Below are 26,534 nucleotides of genomic sequence, written 5' to 3' on the forward strand. Positions count from 1 at the left end.
TTTTTTTCCCTCTCACTTGTCAAGGCACTTTTGTTTCAGAAAGCTCCCAGAAAGGTCTCCAGAGAAAAACAGAAAAATAGGATGCATAACAATGGCTATAGGCACTGTAGACCCAAACTCAAGAAATGATGACATTTTCTCAAGGTTATTACCAGTGCGATAGAAGAGTATTTAGAACAAAAGCCCTAGGAAGAAAGTACGCAGGTAAAATAAATTTTTATAAAACAAATACTCTATCATTTACCTCTCAGCTTAGTGACAAAATGAAGTATTTTAGAGTACATGACTGGATATAACCTGAAGGTGGTAACACATTTGTCTTTGGTCTTTCATTGACTCATTTGGGTCTGCCGTTCTGGGGTAAATTCAAAATCTCACCAACATTTCACTGGTATGAGAATACATCAGTCAAAATTGGTGCAAATACTGGTCAAATGTTAACAGGAAACCCAATTGGCAGATCTCGCCTAGCTCTCGTAATTGTTCTTCGTGAAATGAAAAATTGTCCCTGTGTTCACTAAGAATTCTTTAATTAGAATGGAAAAGAAGCAAGGATATCCCCAGTTACAGTTTATAATAGGAGTAATATAGAAAGGGGTGGCAGAGGTGGGTCAAGGGCACCAGAATAAAAAGACACCACTGAATACTAATTGCTATTGACCATTTTAAGAAACAAAGGATTCCACTTCACATTAGCATCCATAGGACCAAGGCAACATACCTCCAACTCCACCTCCCTTTGTGGTTTAAGATTAAAGAATTGCTTAAAATTACTCTGCAAGACAGTTTTAGTGCATTTGTTAACCAGGAAACATTAGACAGACTGAAGTCATCCTCTGTTAATTTTGAAATACCCCAAAGCTGTGAACGATGTAGCTCATTGTGCTCAAAGAAAGATCGGATTTTAAATTTCATTAGATACATTGTTTGTTCAACTAGAATGTGGAGCTGTCACTTTGTCAGACTAATTAGATGCCCTGAAGTTGGTGGTCATAATGCCCAGAATTTTTTGTTGTCGTTACATCTCAAACCACCAGCCAAATTTTATTCTTTTCGCTTGTAGATATCCTAGATTTAGACACTCTATTTAAGTCCCTGCTTGTGACATTTGAATTCCTCTTAGTATTCCTAAGAGTACTTCTAACTATTCCTATTATTTTGAATACCATCATATTCATCCAAATTAGTTTCCAGGCAGCATAGATTAAAATTTTTTTCCCTATCTGATTGCTTGAGCTCTTTAGGTAGAGTGTATCTTCAATTGGAAAAACATTCTAAAATATACAACAAAATATTAATGGATTAAGTCTATCCTATTTTTAGTTAAAATATTATTCATTCACTTCATTTAAAATAATTCTCTGAAGAAAATAAAAAAAAATAGATGTGCTTAGCAAGGTTAACAAACAATTTTAACAATGAGTAAATTCAAGCTAAGTCAAATCCATTCTCTTTATAAAGAGTGCACAAAATATTCTGTTAAATGTGTCCAGCAAGAACAATAGTTAAAAAAGTAACTCAGGCAATTAAGAAAACAAACTATTGCATTTTAGAATTTGAGCCAGCATTATTTCCTACATTGCCACTAAATATACTATCCTGGGATATCAAGAACCAAGAAGTTAAGTGATCTTTGAATACTTGACAAAATGTTGGCCATTTAAAGATGAAAGAACAAGAGGGGATTGGGTAAGTTGATTAATAAATTACTCAACTAATAATGAGGCCTAGTCTTAAAATACGGAGGTTGTATACAGGACATCCCTTACCTCAATAGGTCTTTAATCTCACATTCTCTATTAGGGAGAGTAAAATAAAAGTCATCATTAGGGTAAAAATATGCTGAAAGACTTCTAAGAACTTATTTTAGCCCATGAAGTAGTAGAAGAGTTCAAAATAAAATATTGATACTCATTTGAGCACAGTAATGATTAATAACTAGGTAATTAAGTTCATGTGTAGAAAATCTGCCATCAGAATATTAGTGAGTTATTTGTCTTAGTAATTTAGCCACACAATTGTTATCTAGTGTAGCATTGGTATTAGAAAGTATATGGCAATACCAAGGAATTCTGTCATTTTCAGGTTTATAAACCTGGAGGAAATTCAGAACTAGAAAACAAAAGTATTATTATTAATAACATTTCCTTAATTTATATGTAGCACAAATTAGAATATCTACTTTTGATGAATAGCTTAGTAAATGAAACATAGCTTTCGCTTGACAAAAAAAGCATAGATCATCTCTAATTCTCAAGCATTTTCAACTGAAATTTTTAATTTCAATTAGCAATTAAAAATGATTATTGAGAATATTGCACAGACATGATAGGATCCTCCTTCACCCTAAAAATTTAATCCAAATGCTCTCTGTATATCAGGAATCAGTAGCCATTGAAAAGTGGGAGGCTATTTTGTGGCTATCCAATCTTCTCACATACAATGGGCAGGATACAACTTTGCAATGCCATACACAATGATTATGTGTCTAGCATTGTGTCACATTCTTTGCATGCATTTATCATACTTCTCTCAATGTGAACCTATGACTACTGTTTCTCCCATTTTTATAGAAAGAAAACCTGAGGCAAAGTATACCTGTATAACTTGGTCAAGGTCTCACAGTTAGCAAGAAGAAAAATTTAGGAGGCACCTGAGTGGCTCAGTTGGTTAAGTTCAGGTCATGATCTCACAGTTTGTGGGTTTGAGCCCCATGTCGGGCTCTGTGCTGACAGCGCAGAGCCTGGAGCCTGCTTCAGGTTCTGTCTCCTTCTCTCTCTGCCCCTCCCTCATGTTCTGTCTTCTTTCTCTCTCAAAAACAAGTAAATAAACATTTAAAAGAAAAAGAGGAGAAATTTAGTTTTGAACCCAATCTGGTTTGATTTTAGAATCCATACTCTTAATCTACCAGGATAATTTGATTATGTGGAGTGTGAATGCGAGTGTGCAGATGTGTGTGTGTGTATTACAGATCAATGGAGGAGATATAGAATATGGTACTTTCATGCATGTTATTCTTATCTTGTATACTATAATTTTTCCTCATGCAACTTTTAATCTCATAGTTTTCCTGGACTAAGAATTTGCAAATGTTTTTCTTTTCTAAGAGAGCGTTGACAGAAACTTAAAAGTTAACTTTAGATTATCAAGAATGTTTCACTGTTCATAAAGCCTAGCTACATACAAATTAATTTAATCTAATCATTTCTAAGAAAATCTCTCAAATATATTTAAATCTTAAGCCAATTTCAGAGCAGCCTGAGTCCATTCACTAGGTACACAATAAGACTGTTTGGTCATGTCACCATCAGACATAGTAACAGAAATTACTGTATGTTTTATTAAAAACCTATTTTTGTCTCTCTCTCTCTTTTATCCCAAACTCTAATTTAGTTGTTGTTCCCTTAGGTACAAAGTACACAGTTCATAATTCATTTGATATAAAATGTCAGTTTAGATTCTTGCCTGTCTTTGATAAATGAGAAAAAACATGTACATTTCAATTTCCTCAACGCCAGAACAACCAGGAACAACCCCCTGTTGTGCTTCTCAAAGACCTTTGTGTTAAATTAAACATCAAGATTCTGAAACTGTGGGGAAGGATATTTCCAAGACAGAGAGTCCAAGTACATGAGACAGAGGGAGACAGCTAATGCTTTTCCTACCAGTCGAGTGATATCCCCCAAAGAGCACCTTTGATCCTCAAATTAGTCCTCACTTATAATTTAATATACTACAACCAGTCTGCTGTTTCCTTACACTTTAGCTTTAAGAGGCAGTTGTTAGAATCATCAAGGAAAATAAAAATTTAGATGTTTGGAGGTTGGTTTAATTTTCAACTTAAGTAGTTGATAGGTTATGTGTATTTTGTGCTCATTCTGTATCATACATTCTTCAAACAAATCGTCAGGTGCCTACTTCTGTGCCCCCTGATCCTCTCAGTGTGTGTCCATCCTCTGCTCTCTACCAAAACCCACTGAGGATGGTTATGGGATAATGAACTCGCTTTACAGATGAACAAACTGAGGCCTTGGGAGGAGATGACTTCCTTGAGATCACACAGTCGTAAATGGAAACAGTGGAGATGGTCGGTAGTGATTTGGTTAAAATTCAGATAGTTGGACAGACACTTCGGCCCGTGTGCTTAACAAATGCACAATGTAAGAGACGTGCTCACTTGAGACTTTATAGAATCACTGATGTGAGCAAGACGCGAGCGTTTTTGTGTGGCCATGCCCTCTTCTGCGGATGCTGAGTCCTCCTCTTTTCTGATGATCCTGAGCACACAGATGGTCACTCCTTTGACTGCCCAGGGAATGGTTCTCTGACACACTCACACAGTTCACACTCCTGGGTTCTCCAGGATTCTACTTGTGAATAAATGTCCTCATCCTGCTGCTGTGTTTTTAATCAGTTCACAGAATTTTTTTTTAATACAGGGAGAAAGGATTCATTCATTCATTCATTCATTCATTTATTCTTCTTTCTTTTACAAAAATAAGCTTCCATGCTCTCTTTCTTTCAATAAAGTTATTTTCTTAATTTTTAACATTATTTGATAAATTAAGTCACCCTTTATGAGTGCAAATTATGCACAATCAGGAGATTGTACATATGAATCACATCTGTTCATTTCCCTTCGGATATAGAGGGTATTAACACAAAAAATTCAATTTTAATATAGGCCGAAGGAGAGGACAACTTAGCAATTAGCAATAATGACACCACTCTTACACACTAATGTTTTGGGTAAATGTATTTGAACCAGTTCTAATGAGATTTTATGTTTCATACCTATATAAAAGTCCTACGACAGCAAAACAGATCAGAAACCTTAAATCTTCTATTACAGGACAAAGAAAGGAGTTTCAATTATAATGGATGTCACTGGAGAGCTAAAAGTTCAGAATGAGAAATATTTTCAGAAAAGTTGGATGAGTCTTTTCCTCTAAATAAATAAACAGAGGTTATTTTTAATATTCTTTCACCTAATTAGAGTTCATGTTAGAAATTTATAGACAAAAATGAAAGTTATTCAAAATACTTGGTGGGCACGTAAGGACTTATATCCATGCTGGAAAAGGATGGTCCAACTGGCTAATTTTTGCTATCAGTTCACAGACTGTAGACTACATAATATTGTTTTTGCTTGATGCTTTTTTGTAAAGCTGTAAAAAAAAATCTGCTTTAACAGAATTCCCACCCTCCCCCTTTATTAGAGTGTAAAGCTTAAGTGCATGGGTCATGTAGTTAATTGAGGGGAACTCTTCAGTTCATTGGCAACAGGTTTTGAACACCTGGTATTTCATACAAACAATACTCTTGGAATTATATTTGACACAACAGTCGAGTCAAGCCACATCTTCAGACCCTTGTTGACTAGCGGATCCTAGAAATGCACTACCTCTGCTAAGAGAGGGTGTGAGTTATGAGTGCAGGAATCTTTGAATGAACAAGAGCACAGTGGCTCAGAGCCAAGTTTCTGTCTGTAGGTCTGAATTCTGGTCTCTGCTATTTAGTAGTTATATGACGTTAACAAACACGTTGCCAGACAATCTCTTGTCCTCAGCTTTCTCATGTCTAGATATGGATGTCAATAGCACTTCCCTCATCGAGTAAGAATTAAATGAGATAATATAGGTTAAAGAGAACCTACACCTAGTAAGTGCTATGTGTGAGGAATCACTACAGCAAAGAAAACTATTGATGTCAAATAAATGATTACATAATCTTAATAGTTCTTTTGGCAACTGGAAACCATATCAGTCTCCGCTGCGGAGCTGTATTTGTAAAACTCCTAGGAGGAAAAATATGAGGTCTACTAGCAGCAAATTCTGGAATTCAGGATAAAGATGTAACTGACTTGAGGAACACATTTAAAAACCCCACAGAGGAGATACAGCCACAAGAGGCTCATTAAGGAAAATTCCTTGGAGGGAAGAGACTCAGGTTTTAGTTACGTGGAGTTCCTTGTAACAGCTGTTCTATGAAGGAATCGAAGAGCAGAGGAAACTTAGCTGACAGCCTCTTCACAGTAGGGCCGATTAGTGTTCCTCAGTGCATAAAACTTTGTGCCTGTTGCTCTCTCGAGCCACAGGTAGGACTCAACATCTGGAATCGGTCATCCATGGTATCTCTTCCTGCCCCATTCAGGGAGACAGAGAGTGAGAGCGGGAGAAGGGTGGCAGAGAGAGAGACACACACACAGAATCCAAAGCAGAGTCCAGGCTCTGAGCTGTCAGCACAGCTCGAACTCACAAAGCTCAAGATCATGACCTGAGCCAAAGTTGGATGCTTAAGCAACTGAGCCACCCAGGCACCCCTCTCTGAAAATATTCTAAAGATGATCTAGTTCAGTGGTTTTCAGACTTGGGCATGCATCCAGATTTAACCTGGGGGCGGGGGGCATCTAATAAAGTATAGATTGTTTGGCTCCCCTCTCTAAATTTCTGATTCAGCTGATTGAGTATGGGGCTCCAGACGCTGCGTTTCAAAAAAGTTCCCAAGTAATGCTGATACTTCCCTCCTGGGATCAATCACACTGTGAAGATGACGAGAAATCTGCGTCAGAGTCGAGTAAAGTTACCCAAATCTGACCTAACAGCTAGTTAGCGCAAGAGTTGTTACTAGACCTTAAGTCTCTGGATGTGGAAAGAGAGAAGTATCTCAGAAAATTGCCAGGTGAAGTGACTCTGAAGATGACCTTCAGGACAGAGTCAGAAATTTTAAGGTATTAGTCACTATTATTTTATTTTATATCAGATTTGCTTCCCGAGGCTTGCACATTCGAGAGCTCAAAGAGAAGCCAACACACGCTCAGTTGCCAAAGTTTAGTGGCTTCTCTAAACGTTCTTCCTTTCTCTCAAGCATCTGTGGTCTAAATGCTATTGTTCTCAAATGGCAAAAACCCAACACATACAGGCTTACATAATGAAAGGGGTTAGCTCTTATACTAGAAAAATCTAGGGAAAGCACTGGTTTCAGGCAGAGCTGAATTCAAGGGGTCAATGATGTCTCCAGAAGCCCATCTACCTCCTTCTCTCAGATGTCCTCTGCTTTCTCCCATGCTGGCTAAATCCTCAGACTCTGCAGGGCAAAATGACCTGCAGTAGATCAACCCCATTCCAGATTCAATCCCAGAGCACAGCATGCACCTCTATTGGCTACACTGGTTACTGTGTCTCATTACTTTGAATTGGAACATTTGTAATTCCTGAAAAAAATCACTTTGGTCAGGAGAATATGATCTCATTGGCTAGACTTGGTAATGGAGTCAACTCCACACATAGCACATGTTCTGGGCACGGGAGCCCAGGGTACCCAGAGGAAAATTAAAGCAATGCAATCAAAAGAGGGTGGGAAGGGTGAAGGCATGTTGGGTGCAAAAATAACACAAGGCCACTATGACTTCCTGGGGGCATGACAGTAAACATTGCTAATTTCCTACTAAGTGCCTAGAGCCAAGATAATTGAGAGAGGGACTTGGAAAGAAAGGGAGGCAGGGTGGCAGGGAGGAGGGAAGGCAGGAAAGCACGACAGGCAGGAAGGAAAAAGGGAAAGAAAGAAGGAAGGAAGGAAGGATGGAAGAGAAGGAGGAAGGAAGGAAAAAAGGAAAGGAGGGAAAGAGGGGGGGGATATAAGGAAAGAAAGCAAGAGAGAGTAGACCCATTAGTACTACTTCTATCTACAACCTTTCACCCATTCATTCCGTCCTTAGCATGGATTTATACTGTCAGAGGTGAGCATGAAACATTTGAATAAAACTGGAAGACAGTGTAAATTCAAAAGTGATTGTCAAAGTGTATGAGACAAGAATTGCTCTCATAAAGTATGCACTAGATACCCTCACGCTCCTAGTTTCATTTGTCCCAATTAATGACTAATCGTGAATATCATAGTCACTGTCGTGAATGTGTTTAACGTTGTCACAGTCTATTCATTAAGTTTTTACAAAACTCTAGAACTCTTGTCCCTTTGTAGAGATACAATAAAGATTTTCAAGAGGTTCCTAGTGAAAAGAGATAGGAAATATGGCCTTTAAGTATCTATGATCTATTAAGACCTTGTCTCACTTTTCTAAAAGTGTTTATACAGACAAGTAAATGTTCATAGAATTGCATGCAAGTCAGGCATTGATTCTGTCTGGGATAACAAAGGAAAAAGAAAAGAATAAGATATTATTTTTAAAAAATAAAGCAAAAATTTCTTTAGGGCACTATAAGAATTCAAATAAAACTTCAAGTTGCTTTCAGAGTGCAGAGCCAGTCAGACAGACATGATTTTTTTAGACGTAAAGTTATAGGTAACCTTTATTCCAAGATAAAAAACAGAAAAGGGAATGTACTTATTCTTTTTTAAAAATATGATTTTTAAATATCAATGGAACTTAAAGAGATAATACTTCCCACCTCTCCTCCCTGGTAAAGTAGGGAAAATGTGATTTCTTTTTCTTTCTTTTTTTTTTTTTTCTTTCTCCCTCTTGCCCCAGGATGCTCTAAAGATAGCACTTAATTGTGTGTGGGCGTGTGTATTTCTATACAAACCACAGGAGAGTATGCAAATGCGGGGAGGCTGGCAGCCCTTGCTGGAGGCTTGGTGAGTCCACGGTAAGCATACTTCAAAGTTCACTTCCATCTTCTTCAGGGCTCAGAAGTTAGTCCCTTTCTAAAGTATTTTTATAAGGAGGGAGCTCATTGTCAAGATGGAGACATGCAGAGTGAGGAAAATTTCACAAATTATGAAACAGAAATCTATCCTCCTCGGCGTATGTAATGTAATTTTACAAACACACGTGCATGCACACACACACAGAACAAAGTGAACTAACAGTTCTAAAATGGTAAAGATAAGACTTTTCATGAAAGGATTTGAGAGCATGTTTGAGACAGTACTTGGGTTCTGTTCTAATCACATACTTGGGATTGAGCCTAGGTTAAACTAAATGGCCTGGCATATGTTTTCAAAAGTACACTATTTTATTAAGAATTTAAATATTTAAATACTATTTATTCATTGCATCTGCCTACTTTATTACCTTCAATGGATTGATTTTTCCAGGAGGAAAATAGCCCATTTGGAAGACATACATGGAAGTAAAACATTATGCACAACTAATCTAAAGATTCATATGAACTGAATGCAATATAAATTGTAAAGTAATGAGGGGTGCCTGGGGGGCTCATTCAGTTAAGCATCTGACTCTTGATTTCAGCTCACATCATGATCTTTTTTAAGATCAAGCCCCGAATTGGGCTCTGTGCTGACAGCGCAGAGCCTGCTTGGATTTCTCTCTCTCTTCTCTCTCTGCCCCTTTGCCACTTGTGTGCACACACACTCTCTCTCTCTCTCCCTCCCTCTCTCTCTCTCTCTCTCTCTCTCTCAAAAATAAACACTTAAAAATATATATAGTGAAGGTAAAGACAAATTATCTGTTTTGGTGATGTAATGTTGTTCTTCTAAAGAATTCTATTCCTCACAACCTTGTGTCTTCATTATGGTGTTTACCTTTAAAAAGGCAGTTACCGGGCACCTGGGTGGCTCAGTTGGTTGAACATTGACTTCAGCTCAGGTCATGATCTCAAGGTTTGTGGATTTGAACCCGCCACTAGGGTTTTGCACTGATAACTCAGAATTCCTGCTTGGGATTATCTGTCCCCCTCTCTCTGTCCCTCCCCTGCTTGTGTTCTCCCTCTCTCTCCCCCACTCCTCCCTCTCTCTCTCTCTCTCTCTCTCAAAAATAAAGAAACATTAACATGTGGGCACCTGGGTGAGTCATTCCAGTAAGCATGCAACTCCAGCTCAGGTCATGATCTCAGGATTCTTGTGTTGGGGCCCTATGCGGGGCTCTGAGCTGACCGCTCAGAGCCTGGAGTCTGCCTCAGATTCTGCCTGTCTCTCTCGGCCCTTCCCTGTTTGTGTTCTTTCTCTCTCTCAAATCTAAATAAAATTACATTTTTAATTTTTTTAATATTATTTATTTATTTTTGAGAGACAGAGAGAGACAGGGCGAGCAGGGGAGGATCAGAGAGAGAGAGGGAGACACAGAGTTGGAAGCAGGCTCCAGGCTCCGAGCTAGCTGTCAGCACAGAGCCCAACGCAGGGCTTGAACCCATGAACCGTGAGATCATGACCCGAGCTGAAGCCAGACGCTTAACCAACTGAGCCACCCAGGCGCCCCATAAAAATTACATTTTTAAAATAAATAAATATTAAAATAAATAAATACATTAATTAATTAAGTAAAAAGGAAGTTAATCTTTTCTTTGACCCTCCCGCATAGGTGATATATGATTTTAGCCCATTTATTTTAGTCTCTAACCTACAGTTTATTTTTTAAATTGCCATTCCTTTGTCTTCTTTTCATATTTAAGATATCTCATGGCCACCCACATGTTGAAGTTTCAACTAACATCTTGTAAATACGGTGGATTCAGAGCAGATGAACAACAGAAAGCACATGCTGATGGAAACTTTATTTGCACTTTGCAAGTAAACTTTTACAATTTTTAGAACTACTGATGTCATAAAAAAGTAGCATCATGGACATTGTACTAAATAGAAATTTTAAAATACATAAAAATAGTTTGTAGTTCCCTGCTATCGAGAATGAGTAAAGTGTAAGACAAAATGGAATTTACATTTATAGTTCTTATTATATTTTATGTGTTTTTTGGTCTCTCCCTGTTTTTTGAGCTTCTAAATGCTTCTAATTCTCTTAGAAATTCTGCCATAAAATGATACCATTCTCTTTATGGTTGGTCCATAGCACTACCCACACCATTTTTTTTTAAGGTCTTAGGGATTTCTTTTGAGATGAGAAAAAAGGAGAGAAAATTCAGTACTTGACTTTTAAAAAATTGGAGGAGAAACATAAATTCAGTGAGCACATCATACCCTAACTCTCAGACTCTGTTCTAATCAACTTAAGGAATATGATCAATGATTTCTTTCTCTTCGCCTTCAAAGGCAGACCTACTGTAACATGTCACCTAAGAGAATTGGACAGCATTGTCCTGCCCCCCCCTCTGGCCCCCACCAGGGTAGGCTGTTCCCAGGGTGGGCCATCCTTAAGCTCCCTTTTACGCTTTCCCTTTTCCTTCTGGTATACAGTAGGCACTCTTTACCTACCTATTCCTAATTGATTCACTGGATCATATTTTTTTTAACTCCATTCATTCGATAATACACCAAGATGGATATTCAACTACTCCAGTTCAAGGGCAAAAGTTTGCAGCTTCATTGTACTTCCCAGGGGACTTCACTGTATTTTTGAAACTTGACAATTTGTACAATCACGAGAAACAATAAAGTGTGGTTGTATTAAATTGCTAAATTTTGGGGTGGTTTGTTACATAGTAATAGATAAGTGTGAAAGCATCCTAGTTTTTTTATATCTAAATAAAAATTAACTCCCTAGTTTGATCTATGAAAAATCAGTGGCTAAAATATTATTCTTTCAGCAATATTATTGAGCAAATATTATGTTACATTTCAAAAAGCAAAGATTTTGGGATGCCTGGGTGGCTCAGTTAGTTGAGTATCTGACTTTGGCTCAGGTCACCATCTTGTGGTCCATGGATTCAAGCCCCTTGTTGGGCTCTGTGCTGACAGCTCAGAACCTGGAGCCTGCTGGGGCACCTGGGTGGCTCAGCTGGTTAAGCGTCTGGCTTCAGCTCAGGTCATGATCTCACGGTTCGTGGATTTGAGCCCCGTGTCGAGCTCTGTGCTGACAGCTCAGAGCCTGGAGCCTGCTTTGGATTCTGTGTCTCCCTCTCTCTCTGACCCTCCCCTGCTTGCACTATCCATCTCTGTCTCTCAAAAATAAATAAAAAACCTAAAAAATTAAAAAAAAAAAAGACTTTGGAGCCTGCTTCAGATTCTGTGTCTCCTTCTTCCTTGCCCCTCCCTGCTCACATTTTGTGTTTCTGTCTCTGTCTTTCACAAAAATAAATAAAAACATTAAAAAATTTAGAAAAAGCAAAAATTTTCATTTAGTGATTCAAAAGTGTATTGCTGGAGCAACTACTAAGCTTTCCTATTCAATGAAAAAGGAAATAAACTTTTGATTATAATATTTAACTTTTTAAAATATATATTTAGGGAAAATGAAGAACTGGTAAAAAAAATTTAGCAAAATTTTCAAACTTCTCTTTTGGCTAGTATTAACAAAGTTACGAAGACATTTACTTATAAATAAAATATACATATAAGAGAAATAAAAAATAATCATAAAAATTGCATCTAATAAGTGTCTCGGTATGAATACAGAAGAGGTTCTATTAAGAAAAAATATGCTGCTTTTCTGCCCATTGAAATCCCAAGGTAACCAATGAGAGCTTGATGTAAAAATCATTTATACATTATGATCCAGGGGTCACGGAGGGAGGTATTAAAACTATTTCAAAAGGAAAATTACTTTTCATACTTCTCGCTTATTTTGTCACCCTATACACATTTCCACCATCCCTTAGCTGGGCTACTGCCTGGCCATATTTATGTCAATGCTCGTGGTGAATGTACATGGAAATTGGGATATAGGAGGACAAAATGCAGGAGGTCTCCCCAGCATGTAAAAGATTCTGATTTTCACTTGTTCATAAGCTTTTAGAGGTAAAGGGCTCTGCACACCCAATTCTAGTGATCCTGGACATCAGCTGGATGTCTGATAACTCAACTCAGTTCTGACAGAACTATCTGGACACTAAGTACCTAGTGTCAGATTCAGTAGAGTAAGAGTTCAGAGCCTCTTCTGCTCACACGCTACAAGTTGTCACCCATGCTTCTGACAGGACAGTTATAAAACAAGTTCCCATGACCTCACCTTAGGTTTAATTTGGTAGAACAGCTCACAGACCTTTGGAAACCTATTTACTCCCTGGATCACTGGCTTATTACAAGGGATATAACCCTGGAGGGAAGATACATACGGCAGGATACATGGGAAGGGGCCCAGGAGACCCCATGCCCCATTCCAACTGGGCATTCTCCCCAAATCACCATATGCTCTTTTTTTTTTTTAAGTTTATTAACTTATTTTGAGAGAGAGCACACGCACACGAGTGCAAGCTGGGGAGGGGCAGAGAAAGAGGGAGACAGAGAATCCCAAGCAAGGCTCGAACCTACAAACCTACAAACTTTGAGATCATGACAGGACTCCAAACCAAGAGTCGGATGCTTAACTGACTGAACCACCCAGGCACCATCCCACCCCCCTGAATATCCTTATGTTCACCAACTTGGAAGCTCTCTGAACTGCATCCTTATTGTTTTTTTATGGAGCCTAGATTACCTACCTATGACTAAATAAATGAGGGTTGGAGATTGATTCAACCTCCAGCCCCCTCCCTTCCCGTCCCTCACCCCCCCAGGACAGTAGGTGAGAGGAAAGTTCCAAATCTTTCTGCTTGACACCACTGGCAACCAAGAGCCACCCTTAAGTGAAGTCCAAAAGTAACCTTAGCACATAACAAAAGACACCTTTATAGCTCTCATCACCTAGGAAATTCCAAGGGATTTAGTAGCTCCATTTGTCCAGAAATGGGGACAAAGACCACACCTGTGTTTCTCATGGATCACAATATCACAAGAGCTTCAAAGGAGTCTGAGCAGTAAACTAGAGCAAAGACGGTAGCAAGCACCAAATGTTTATCCAGATACGCACTATACTAAGCTACATGAATTGCGTTGTTTAAGCCTCTATCAAATGGGAATTACCCTTGAGCCTGTTTTATGGATGAACAAACTGAGGCTCAGATATATCTGTGGGTTGCTCGTAGTTGCACAGCCAGAGAGTGGATTCAAATCTAGGTTTGTGGGATTTCAAACTTTATGCTTTTACAATATGCTTATTAATTCCACATGTGTTACCCTTCTTTTATTTCATTAATATTTTAGAGGGGTAGGGGTGAGGTAGGGGTCAAAGGACAAGAAAAGAATTCCAACAAATTCTAAAAGAAACCATCTACAACCGTGTTTCCTTCCTCAGGTTTTGATTTTCTAATAACGCACCTTTGGAAAAGAAACATGTTCCTCAGGCTTAGTATTTCTGTGAAATATGTAGGTTATAATAATTCTCATCAATTTGAAGGCACAAATGACAAATTATTTACTGTCGTAGAAAACCAGATTAAGTTCACAAACTTAGGTGGCTCTGAGTTCCTTTCACTGTTACAATAAAGCAGTTCAGAAAAAGATAAATAGAATAAAATTATTCCTTTTGGAAAAATATAAAAGTTTCACAAAAAATCTGTTTCTAGCTCGTCAGTATGGAATTTGTCACTAATCATTTTAAACTATGCCCTTTTATGCTTCTTCTGTCTCTTTTAGCTTTCTGAGTAGTGCTTTGATGTAACAAAGACAGTTTCAGACAAGATTTCAGTTCATCTGGAAAAAAAGGTTTAAGTCTGGAGGCAAAATGCAGTGTATTTAAAATTTATATACTCTATAATGCCTTTGTTCTGAACTTGAAGATCCTGCAAAACTTCTAAGCTTCTTTGCCTTCCTCCTCTAAGCTCATTTGTTCCTCCTTTGCTTATTATCATGCAACTGTGACTTTAACTGGTGGTTCCATTGTTTAACTACATGCAGAGTCATGGCTGACCCTTTCTGATCAATTGCCAATCCATACAGGTTTGACTGATAAAAGAGCCAATTAGATTTAAGCAAATTAAGGGACATCACCAATGTCAACCACTTATTTAACTGAATGCTGAATTCCATGCATACAAAACACTAATGCACTGAGCCCCATTAAGAGTTGAAAACCTAACCCCATTAGTAACTCTGGACCTTGAAGGGGTAAAGGTCATAGGAAAGTTTCATATTTATGGATTAACATTTGGATTCCGTTTTTATTTTTTCAATTTTTTCCCTAGAACTCTTGAACCTTCACTATAATGCTATTCAAGAGCTCAGACTAAATATATTCTTCATTTCTAAGAGTATCTTAGTGCTAAATATGAACATTATGTTATCACAAACAACCAAAAAATATAGTAGCTGTAGAAACACAAAACCTGAGTACACAGAAGTGGGTAGAGATATGTTACATAAATGAAGGAAAAATAACCCCTAGACTCCTGCAGTTGACCAAATAATATCTCAAATACATTTTTAAAATAAAAAATGTTTGCTACTATGTATCTATGCATTGAGCTGTTGGCTGTGTGGTCTCACTTGCCTTCCTGTCCATCTTCAAAACAACTTGTGTTATCAAAATAACCATATTCTTTTGTTTCTTTGGTCAAAGTTAAGAGCTTTATTTTTTGGTAAAATGTTATTAAACAACACACCAGGAATGAAAAAGGAAGATCTTATTAAATTAATTAGGATTTATTGCTAGATATTGCTAGGCTGGTTTCTCAAAAATTTTTTTTTCAGCTTTATTGAGGTACAAACTGCATAAAATTGTATTTTTTTCTCATCAGAAAAATAGAAAAAGCTAGTGTAAAATAAGATGTGTCATGACCGTCAAATAACAGATGATGTACCAGGGTAAGAGTTTTTGTGTCCTGTCTCCTCACCTCTTTCCAAATTCCTACGTTAACTGTTAATTCTATGCTTACCTAAGTAATCTCTACAGGGAGGGAGTTAAAGAGTGATGGGTTGTTGGAATTTGAGACTATTTCTTATCTCTAATCTTTGTGCCCCTTTATGGTCTGGGCCCTAGGTTACATCAGCACGACTAGAGCGTTCCTACATTGGACACTATGTTCAGAGGAGGTCACAGTTTCCAAAACTGGTCACAATATAAGGTTGCTCATATCGAAAATGAGGCAGGAACAGGTCTGAGCAATGGTACGTTTACATAAACTGTTAATTAAGCTATCCTGACTGATTAATCTATTCATCCACTCACCAATTATTTGTTATGCACCTATGATGCAGATTTGGTCTTGGCACTGAAGATAAAAACATGATGGGCACCTGGGTGGCTCAGTCGGTTAAGCACTGACTCCTGATTTTGGCTCAGATCATGATCTCAAGGTTACTAAGAGCTAGACCCATGTCGACTGTCAGTGGAGAGCCTGATTGAGATTCTCTTTCTCCCCTCTCTCTGCCCCTCCCCACCCCCTCTCTTTCTCTCAAAATAAATAAATAAACATAAAAAAATGAATATGAAACAGTCCCTGCTGTGTGGGTCCTTAACAAACAGTGATGGTGCCAGTCAATCAGATAGGCAATTTCAATATAGCGTGATTGTTCTACAGGATACCTAAGGGCCCTATCTCAGTCTCGGTTGGTAAAAGATAACTTTCCAAAGGACTTATTTCTAAATTGAAACCTAAAAAATGAGTAGGACTTGGCCAGATATAGAGGGTAAAGGAAGTTTTCCAGGCCTACATTTGATAGCAAACATTCGGTAAAGAAAAAAAATGAGCATATCTGTTTTGCCCAAGTCTTCTATTATTATATTTTTAATCTACACTGAAAAGAAATTATAGCTAAAGGCATTATCATTACACATCTTGCATTAACCAGTGTTGAAATATAGTAGGAATTTAACATCACCATAAAAGAGACCTAATATTGAAATCAAGGAAATGGCAATAATGGTAACAATCCAAACATAATAGAAAAGTAAATAGCATATAGAACCTTCTCTGCCCATAAGTTGGTTCACTTCTGTCCATTGGTTCATTTATTATTCATTTCGGTACGAAGCACAGTTCACTGGACAAAGGCATGGAAGATTTCTTTAATAACTCTCAGTACTAATTTAATTCTACTTAAACACACATATTCTAGTGAATGCCACATGCTTCTCAGCATGATTTTATGTGTAAATCAGGATAATATGTTTTCAGATCATTAAGTAAAAGGAAGCATGAACTAAAACCTATTTAATCAATGAGGTGTCACCTTTAAACTGCCACAAGGTCATAAAAAAGATAATTTCAAAGCTATAAGTTTCCTAATTGTAATCAACAACAATCTAATGATGAAAAAAAAAGTATGTCCTAATGGCTGTAATAAACTTGAGCAAATCACTGTCTGTCTCTGAAGACATTTTGCTTCCTCTTTGGGTGAAGGGCCATCTCCCCAAATCTCGATTTCTAAGTGTAGCCAGTAAATGACTGGGTCATACCCAGACAGTATGAGCCTTCAGGACAGCATGGAATGGTGTGAATACGCACTCACAGAGTAGAGATAAAAGTTAACTCAGCAGTTGACTTCGATTCTACTGTATCACTAGAAAAAACAATTTTAGTTTCTTCTTGTTTATGTAATATTAATTCTTCTGCTAACCACGGACAGAGGTACAGACTGTATTAAGTTGGCATTAGGTGCTTGTTATGTTTAACTGAATTATATGTATATATGTACACACACACACACACACACACAGATTTACCACAAATTATTAGGCATACCTAAAGAGATTAACAGTGAATTGAATTGGTCCTATTTTATGAATGTGATACAGCTTGCTGTACATTGCAAATCATCTAAATCAGTGTGAATGCCATGAAAAGAATATATAAGTCATTAAATTCCCACCTATCCTATTAGGAAGGTGTTACTATGTAACTTAAAAATCTCCATTAAAGCACTAACTACTCTTTAATTTTAAACATGAATATAGGGTATTATATATTAAGGTATAGAGTCATCAAATGTCCTTTAAAAATTTTTTTCTTTTTAATGTTTCTATATTTTTGAGAGAGAGAGAAAGAGAGGGAGACACAGACCAAGAGACAGGCAGACTGTGAGTGGGAGGGGCAGAGAGAGAGGGAGACACAGAATCCGAAGCAGGCTCCAAGCGCTGAGCTGTCAGCACAGAGCCCGAGGCAGGGCTTGAACCCACAAATCTGGAGATGGTGACCTGAGCTGAAGTTGGATGTTTCACCGACTGAGCCACCCAGGTGTCTTGAGTCATCATATGTTCTAACCCTTCTAGCACACCGAGTTAGATTAAAAACTGAAAATGTGAATAGCCAACATTTCTTTTCTTGATTTTGTTTTGTATGTATGTATTCTTGGCCTCAATTCTTAAACAAGCCCCTATCTAAATTCACCCCCCTCTTTTTATTATTGGCTTATGAAACATGACACTGAGCCATTCAGCCCTGTCTCTTTCAAGCATTCTTAAACAACATGGTTTCTGCCATAAGTTTCAAGTGTTTTGGTAAACACCTATTCATGGAGTCTTAAAATGTCATGAAGGACAGATAATGATGACTGCTTTTTATGATACAGCAGGTATCCTGTACCTGCTTGAGAAGTGATCTCCTTGGGAGAAGGCGTCCACACCCATTGCACTTTAACCCTTAATTTTCCACCAGCAATAAGATGTTTGCTGCTTTCATACCCTTGTGATGGGAGAGATGTTTATCTGGTCCTGCTCTTTAACGACACAGTGACCTTCTCCCTTAGGCCAGAGCACCCTATTTCTTGAAGCCAATTGGTTCCATTTGCTTCAGTATTTCCTTTCAGAAAACATACATTTCTGAACACTCAACTGAGAATCACACTTTTATTATTTTGAGAAACGCTTTTTGTTCAAAGGCTGTATATGTCTGAGGGGGAGCATTCTTAGCAATTAGCCCCACAAATAGTTAAAACAAGGTGGAATTGACTGTAGATCAAAATAATGAATCTAAATAAGTCAGCATTTCATACAAATAGTTAACATGAAATATATCTGGATTGTATCACATTTCACCTATAAAAGTGACTCTATTGAACTGTAATAATTAGGACATGGAAGTTCAAGGTATTTTTTTAGTGGTCTGAGTAGTTTCCCTACTGTATAAGCTGCACAGTGCCCTTTTTTGGCAAATGGAAAGGTTTAGACACATAAGCTTCTTTGAAAAACCAGGAATGAGAACCAAAACCCAATTGAAAATATAAATTTTGAGGGGCACCTGGTGGCTTAGTCGATTAAGCATCCAACTTCAGCTAAACCCCTGGGTTGGGCTCTGTGCTGACAGCTCAGAGCTTGGAGCCTGCTTCAGTTTCTCTCTCTCTCTCTCTCTCTCTCTCTCTCTCTCTCTGCACCCCCACCCAACCTCCACTTGCACTCGGTCTGTCTCTTTCTCTGTCAAAAATAAACATTTACAAAATTAAAAAAAAAGGAAAATATACATTTTGAGTCTAAATGAAATTTCCAAACAAAAAATGTCCCTGTCTTTTTAACACGTAATGCAAGAGATATATGTGCATGACATATACTTACCTATACACACACAGCACAAGATGAAAGCAGTCTTGACAAAACATCAATAAAAATCAACGAAAGGGTCTCAATAAAATAAAACAATGACAACCCACACAACCAGCAATACAACTGAGCCTCCAAGTTCTAAAAAATAACCAATTCACACCATAAACAAGTGCTCAGTGAGGACTTAGTAGTAGGACATTTATATAAATGTGTGAAGCAAACCTTGTTCATGGACTTACCGCCTGGTGGCATTGCAACTGTTATAGGATCACTTCCCAAGCTGCCTTGGCTATTTGAAACATTCACTTCTACAGTGTAGTTAGAGAAAGGAACCAAGCCTTCGATGAGCACCCAAAGGTCTGTCTCTTCACCACTGTGCATGACTCGTGTGCCATTCAGAAGAGTATAGTTACAATCTGCTGATAAGAAAGAAAATTATTACAATCAGTGTATATTTAAAAGTTCCTTCACTCATCTCAGTGATCAAAATAACTGAGTTATTCTAAGATAATGTGAAGTTCTTCACAAGTATACAGCCTGTAAGGGAAAATACCGCATAAACACAAAAACTGATCCCTTGATGGATTATTTACAATTTTTTGAAGGTTTTTTTTTTTAATCCTTGGATCTTTCCATGAGGTGCAGACTGGAGGAGATCACACTCTTTCTCCCACATAGAAGGGTTCTGAATATAATCATTACGTTCAAATTATACTTGTCAGATATTTCATTTATCACCACTTGGGGTATTTGTCGACCATTTTCCTTGAGAAGTAGGTCACTACTTTCCCTCTAACACCTCTTTAAATCAGAATTGGCCAGAATATTCTGAAAAGCAGTATGTGCCCACTTTGGTCTGAAGATCTGTTCGTAGCTGTATGCTAAACTCAAGAGGCTGCCGGGTTTTGTAAAAGAATCACCTTCAGTGAACTCACTGAGCTGCACCACGACCACCTCTGAACCTGAACAAACCTATTCTCAAATAGCATCGTGTCTGAGGTACAGGAAAATGCTGCTGCTCTGAAACAGGGTTTTATCTCCCTCTTCTACACAAATGAATTACATTCAAGGTTCAGGAGACTTAGAAATTAGGCTTAAAATAAGAAAATCCTGTCATAACATTTATTTCACCGTCTATGTTAAATGCTTTCCTGAAAAGCTTACATGAGGCAAATTCTTCAGAATATTGGTGACATTTAGTAAATTTTAGTTATAATTATTATTTGGGGGGGTGCAAGTGAGCAAGCAGCAGAGAGAGAGATAAAGAGAGAGGGAAGTGAGCTCACCTGAAGTGAGGCTCATGTTTTACCTGAAGCCAGGTTCAAACTCATGAACTGTGAGAGCATAACCTGAGCCAAAGTCAGATGCTGAACTGTTGGGAATAATTATTCTTAAAACACAGAAGAGAAGAGCCATTAAGAATAGTAATATTTACCTCAAATAGCCTTTTCTCTTTGCCAAAGCACATTGTATTATAATACCCTTCATTCCCTCCCCCCTCCCAAACAAATCCTACAAATACAGGCAAGTGAATAAAAAAACACATCTGTTGTTAAATTTTAAGGAGAAAGTATATTTGCAAGATTTTCAGATAATGATACAGTCTTTATTGGCTAAATGCTTAAAAATTAAAAGATGACCACATATGATCTTGCATTGTACAATAAACAAAATTTAATAATTGCAATATTTTCAAAAATATTTTTAATTGTTTTAAATGTATTTTTAAAGTTTTTATTTATTTATTTTTAGAAAGAGACAAAGAAGACAAACGAGGGAGAGGCAGAGAGAGAGGGAGAGAGAAAATCCCAGGCAGGCTCTACCCTGGCAGCACAAAGCCGATGCAGGGCTCAAACTCACGAATCATGAGATCATGACCTGAGCCGAAACCAAGAGTTGGATGCCACCCAGGTGGCCCTCAAATATCATATTTTAATACAGTTTAGTAGCAGAGCATGGTGCAAAGAAAGTTGAATTTAGTTGTCAGAGAGTTCTGCATTTCAGCTTGTCTTTATCATTCTTGAGTCGTGTGCTCTTTGCTATGTTTCTTAATATTCCTAAATCTCAGGTTTTTCATCTGTGACCAATACTTTGATTGCAATGTTATTGTGCAGATTAAGTGAGATTATTTCCTTCCTTCCATTACCCAGCAGGTAACAGGTGTTCATCTACAGAAGCTAGGAAGTAAGACCATTTTGCTCTAATAAAACTGGTGCATTCCAGACCAACATTTGGAACCAGCAAGTGCTTAAGAATTATGCACCCTGTATTTTACTTTCTTGGCTGCAATTACCTACCTAATACATTCTCCTCTCCCCCACCCAACAATGTATTAGTAATAAAATTTTTTTTCAATCAACAAAGCATTATTAATGACATCTGCTACCACTAGGTCATTGTCCCATTAGGTTATACGTCTAACTTTATAATCAATAAAGGTCAAATGGTATAAAAGAGGATCTCATTTCCAGTTATGAGCATTTTCATGAAATGTGGGTAAGGCAGAAAAAAAATCTTTTAAGATATACAACATTTTTAAAAAGATACTTTTTAAGAGCTTTGGGAAGAAGGACGTAGCTGAAAAAACGATCACTGTAAAATACACAAGTCTAAGTTAGGTGTTTTCTAAGACCAGAAGAAATCCCTAGTGTCACATAAGAATTTATTACTTTGAACTTGAAATTGGAACATTTGAAGGAGTGGTTTATTCCCAAGGTAATGAATGAGTGGTACTTATGGGCTAAATCATGGGGAAAATAATTTCTATTCATTTTTAATAAAACAAGATAAAGATATATTTACTGCTTGAGAATTGCCTTACGTTCCTAAAATGCAAGCAAACACCACAGCTGTCTATAAAGTAACACACATTAACAAGAAGTTCTGATACCTGCTGATTAGCCTTAAAAAGACACTTCCAAGCGACATTCTATTAGCTCCCATAGGTTCTTCTTAACTAGTCAACCTAATTAGACAGAAGATTGTTGACTCCAACTGCATAGGGAGACCAGGCATTGCTAGGTTCCAATAACAACGTGCCCAGGGTAGAAAAGACTTAGTTCCTGAACGCAGGAAACCTGGGTGATTTTCAATATGAATCCCTTGTAAGCACTAAGTTACATCATCTGCATTTGAAGAACTCGAGTTCCGTAATGTCTCACTCCTTTGGAAGCATTTCTGGTCCCAGCGTATCCTGGGAAACGGGGGCAGAAGGTCAATTATCTCTGAAGTTGTGTTACCTGAGCACACTCACACACACACTCACACAACACTGATGATCGCAAAATCACAGTGATAATCCTAAAGTTAAGCCAAGAGAATATAATTTTACAAATTTCAAGCCGGGTGCAAATGTAAGATCAATGAGTTACCATGTATGATTATCATATGAATGTGGGTTTTCCCCTTGGATTTTGTGTGTGTTTGAAGGAAATTTCTCTCTGTAAAACAAACACTTTTTGCTAGCTTTGGAAATGGCATGGCAGGGGGAAATATATTAAATACCATTTTATTCTAAGTTTCCCAGATAACATTAATACATGGTAATTATACAATTAGTTGTAACATTAAGTTCTAGTTATAGAACGATTACTCAGTAATTATAAGAAGTATATAATTATTCAATAATTATGAGAAGTATGCAATTACATAACCATTTCATTCAGCTCAAAAAAGAACTTGTACACCTACAGGAACCATACAGCTAAGGGAGTCCAATGCTCCCTCACCCCCAAACGAAACGCGGCTCAATTTCATAGGCCTAGAGTGACCGACAGGATTTCAATCCTTGGGGAAGCTCCACAGATTCAAAACCAAAACAGGGTCCACAGATTTGGGTTTCCTCCACTTTATCCTGTCTTCACTTTCTTCCTTTGAACTTGACCAGTTTGAGTTCCTAGATCTTGGGGGGAAATTCTTAAAATGCACGTCCTCAGATTCCCCCTTCTTCAGAGGGTCTTGCTTTACTGCTTCTCACTGCATAAACGTGGTTTTCAGTGGGCTGGAAAATGCATCCCCACTGGTTCAGCCTTGAGAGTCAAGCTAGAAAACGTTAAAACGATAAGCATTTCCAATAGAGGTGACCATTTCTGTCTGGTCAGCCTTGGCGCTGACCCCATTTGTAAGTATAAGTGGACGGGGCAGGCCCAGTGAAGCTCCAGTGTTCTGGAACCACAGCTCCGCCATCACCCTGTCCCCAGGCACAGTGAGTGTGAAAAAGAGTTCCCCTCATCCACCTCCTTGGCTATGGTCTGCACCACTGAGCTTTAATCCTGGGTTTCCACTAGGCACATTGCAGATGAGGCCATTTGCACTAGCATTCTAGGGTTCCCCTAAATTAAAATCGTCTGGGGGTATTTCATCAACATCCACATACCTGAGTTCCACCCCGGAGCTACCGATTGAGACTACTGGAAGGTAGGGCCCAGGAATCATTGGTGATTCTTCTTAAAGCATGCAGAACTACTGATTCTAGGGTCATTGAATCCATGTTCAAGTTAGTCTCACAGTAATGACCAAAATTTATTTCCTCCATTTCACAAAATATTTAGGTCACTTTTGACATGCTTGTTAATGATGCCTCTAGTCTCTAGCTTTGGCTATGAAATGTTTACTTTGTTAGTGAAATAATGCATCTTCAGGAAGTGTAAAGCAGACTCTTAAGCCAGATCTATCTTTCCAGACCACAAAAGCTATTAATTTGTCCTGTAAGAAACATTTAAATATGCATAGAAATACTTTTTAAAATGAGCAATAATTCTACACACTTGAGAACAATAACTTCAGGATTTCTGATAAGTATTTCTCTCTTTCAGTCTTCCCACTGAGGCTGCAGGGAAAGGAGAGATTCTTCGCCTATTGGCCAATGTCATGAATCACAAATAAAAGGCCCACATGTTTTGTGTAGACCATGTAAATTTTTTAAATAAGCCCCTAGAGGCTATCTCAGGATATTCTACATTCTACAGGGTTTTCAGAGAAGTTAATTCATTCAGTCCTACTTTTCTACTTTATTTTGAAGGGGGAAAAAAGTGTTAAAGTGAGAAACAGCCCAAATAAATCTTCTATGCCCAACAGATTTTACTTGTAAAGTACATTTTCTTAGCTTCAGATGTGAAATCCTACAAAAATGTTCATAGCACTCATGCCCATTTTCTGGAGCCAAAATTCTTACATTTAACGTTGTTTGTCGAATAGTAACATACTTTCTATACAATTACTATTTTTAAGCAAAACCAGTGTAAATAGATATGTATGACTCAGGGATGCGTAAATGATTGCTGTCTCAGGAATACCATTCCATGGGGTTCTCTAGATTGATACAACGTAAATGGGTATCCTTTCCCATTCTCGTTATAATCGTTGTCACAAGAATTTTAATGCACCATATATTCCATAATTTTTTTCCTCTGTGCTGTACTGCTCTGACCTTTTCAATATTCTATAATTTGACTGGCTGGCCATTTCAGTTCTCTCCTTTTTACAGCCTTATTAACTTGTGGGAAAGAGGTGAAATGAACAACCAATCAGAATACAAAATATTGCAAAGGTCAGCGTAGTCTTGTACAGTATCATCACACACAGAAGACTGTGTGCCAGGCATTAACATCCTGATATCTTATTCATGTGACAAAGATTGTAACAAGAACAGAAAATGGCACAACATGAATCCATTCTCATGACAAAGATTATAATGAGAAATGACAGCGAACAAACCAAACTGATTCTTGTTACCTTGTGAGGATTTTAGATGTCAGACCTGGTCCTGCTTTAAGTTAGCCTTTTTCTGAATCCAATTACACCTTAAGGTAGGAGAGGTGTTAACTAATTTTCCCACTTCTTGCTGTAAAAAGAAAATGCTATATTTTCCTGGTATTGAGGTCTCAATTTTAGTGTTGTTCAGCTCCGTCTCATTATCACAGAATTTCTGCCAATACCAAAATCAAAAGACACAGAATGACAAACTGCAGATCTGGGCAAAGTGGTGAATAAGGCCTTTAATGTGAGCTAATAATTCTAGGTCACTCTGTAGTATGTATTAATATTTAAGTTACTTTTATTTATTCTTTCTGAAGACATTATTTCAAATCATTTTACCCTAAAGGCAAGTGCACCCTCCAAACTCCATTATTATAATAGATATTATCTTGGTAGAGATCTGAATGGTACTGGGCATTTGTTCATTTTTAAGTTAACATATGGCTAAAACCTATAGAAAACCTATCTCTGACCTTAAAGTGTTGCCAACCTACAAAATATTTATAGATCTATACCTACATAGCTGTCTTCTCCACAGAATATTTTGAAAGAGAAGGAAATGAGTAAACGGTGAGTGTCTTAGGCCTCAGAGAGGGACAGTGCTCTATTAATGCATCATATTTCTTAGCATTATTGTAATTACTCTAATGTGATTTTTAATTAGTTGTCATTTAGTAAAAGCTGTACTTCTTTGATGCCTCCTTAAAGTGGTTACTCTGCTGTAATGACAACTGTAGTTCAGGGAATAAATACACAGAATATTTCATCCACTCACTGAAAGATGCTACAAAAACCTTTGCCCTGAGTCTGTGCTCATGCGAGAGCAAAAAGAGCTTGGTTTTGTTCTGTTGTTGTTGATGTTGTTTTTAATGTGGGGGAAAGACTATGCCAATGTTGCATAGTGACTTTTCCAACTATCTACAATATCATTTTACAAAGTCTCTGGGAACAGGGTTTCTTTTCATCAACTTTGCTTTCTATACCACAGTCAGGTTTTTCTAAATGGATCTCATTTTATAAATAACAGAAAAGAACTGTATGTGTGTGTGTGTGTGTACATAGTTAGACATATACGTACATGGAGATATAGATAGATCGACTGATAGATGGATAGATAGGTTTCTCAAGAGTAAATTTCTCAAGAGTGATTTACTACAATAGTGGTAGGTATGATCCATTTTCATTAACTATGCTGTACTCTAAAAAGTCAGATTGTTTTTCTACTTTGATTTACATTTTCCCCATTTGAACGAAGTATTAATTGTCCAAATGAACACACTATTGGCGTTCTCTCAGCCAGCCAAGAGCTATTTGGGAAAATATGCTGTTATAGAAAGTGGTCTCCAGCTTCCAGAGTAAATCCTGGACATGAACATGGCTGATTAACAGAAGCTGCTGTTTCCTTCTGGTATTCTACTTGTGCCTTACTAAACATACTGTGGTGAACTTCTAATACTATGGTGATCAAGTGGATAGCTCAGCAATCACTGATCACAGAGCAACCTATCCCCAACTCTTAAGGAAATGTTTATCGTTTTCTTTTTAGTTACTTAGATATATATGCTTGAGACAGAGTCTCCCTTAAAGGAGAACACCCACTTGGTGTGGGAAT

At 37.6% G+C, this 26,534-nt stretch overlaps 1 protein-coding gene across 1 annotated transcript in view; it reads right to left on the reverse strand.

The window, feature by feature from the left end:
* The window catches only part of USH2A (usherin), a 697,677-nt gene that overhangs the window by 261,761 nt on the left and 409,382 nt on the right, over positions 1-26,534 (reverse strand). The window contains exon 37 of the mRNA XM_029933401.1: positions 19,405-19,584. Within this exon, the coding sequence (XP_029789261.1) occupies positions 19,405-19,584 (180 nt within the window). The remainder of the gene's footprint in view (positions 1-19,404; positions 19,585-26,534) is intronic.

This window comes from Suricata suricatta, chromosome 3 (genome assembly GCF_006229205.1).
Source record: "Suricata suricatta isolate VVHF042 chromosome 3, meerkat_22Aug2017_6uvM2_HiC, whole genome shotgun sequence".
NCBI lineage: Eukaryota > Metazoa > Chordata > Mammalia > Carnivora > Herpestidae > Suricata > Suricata suricatta.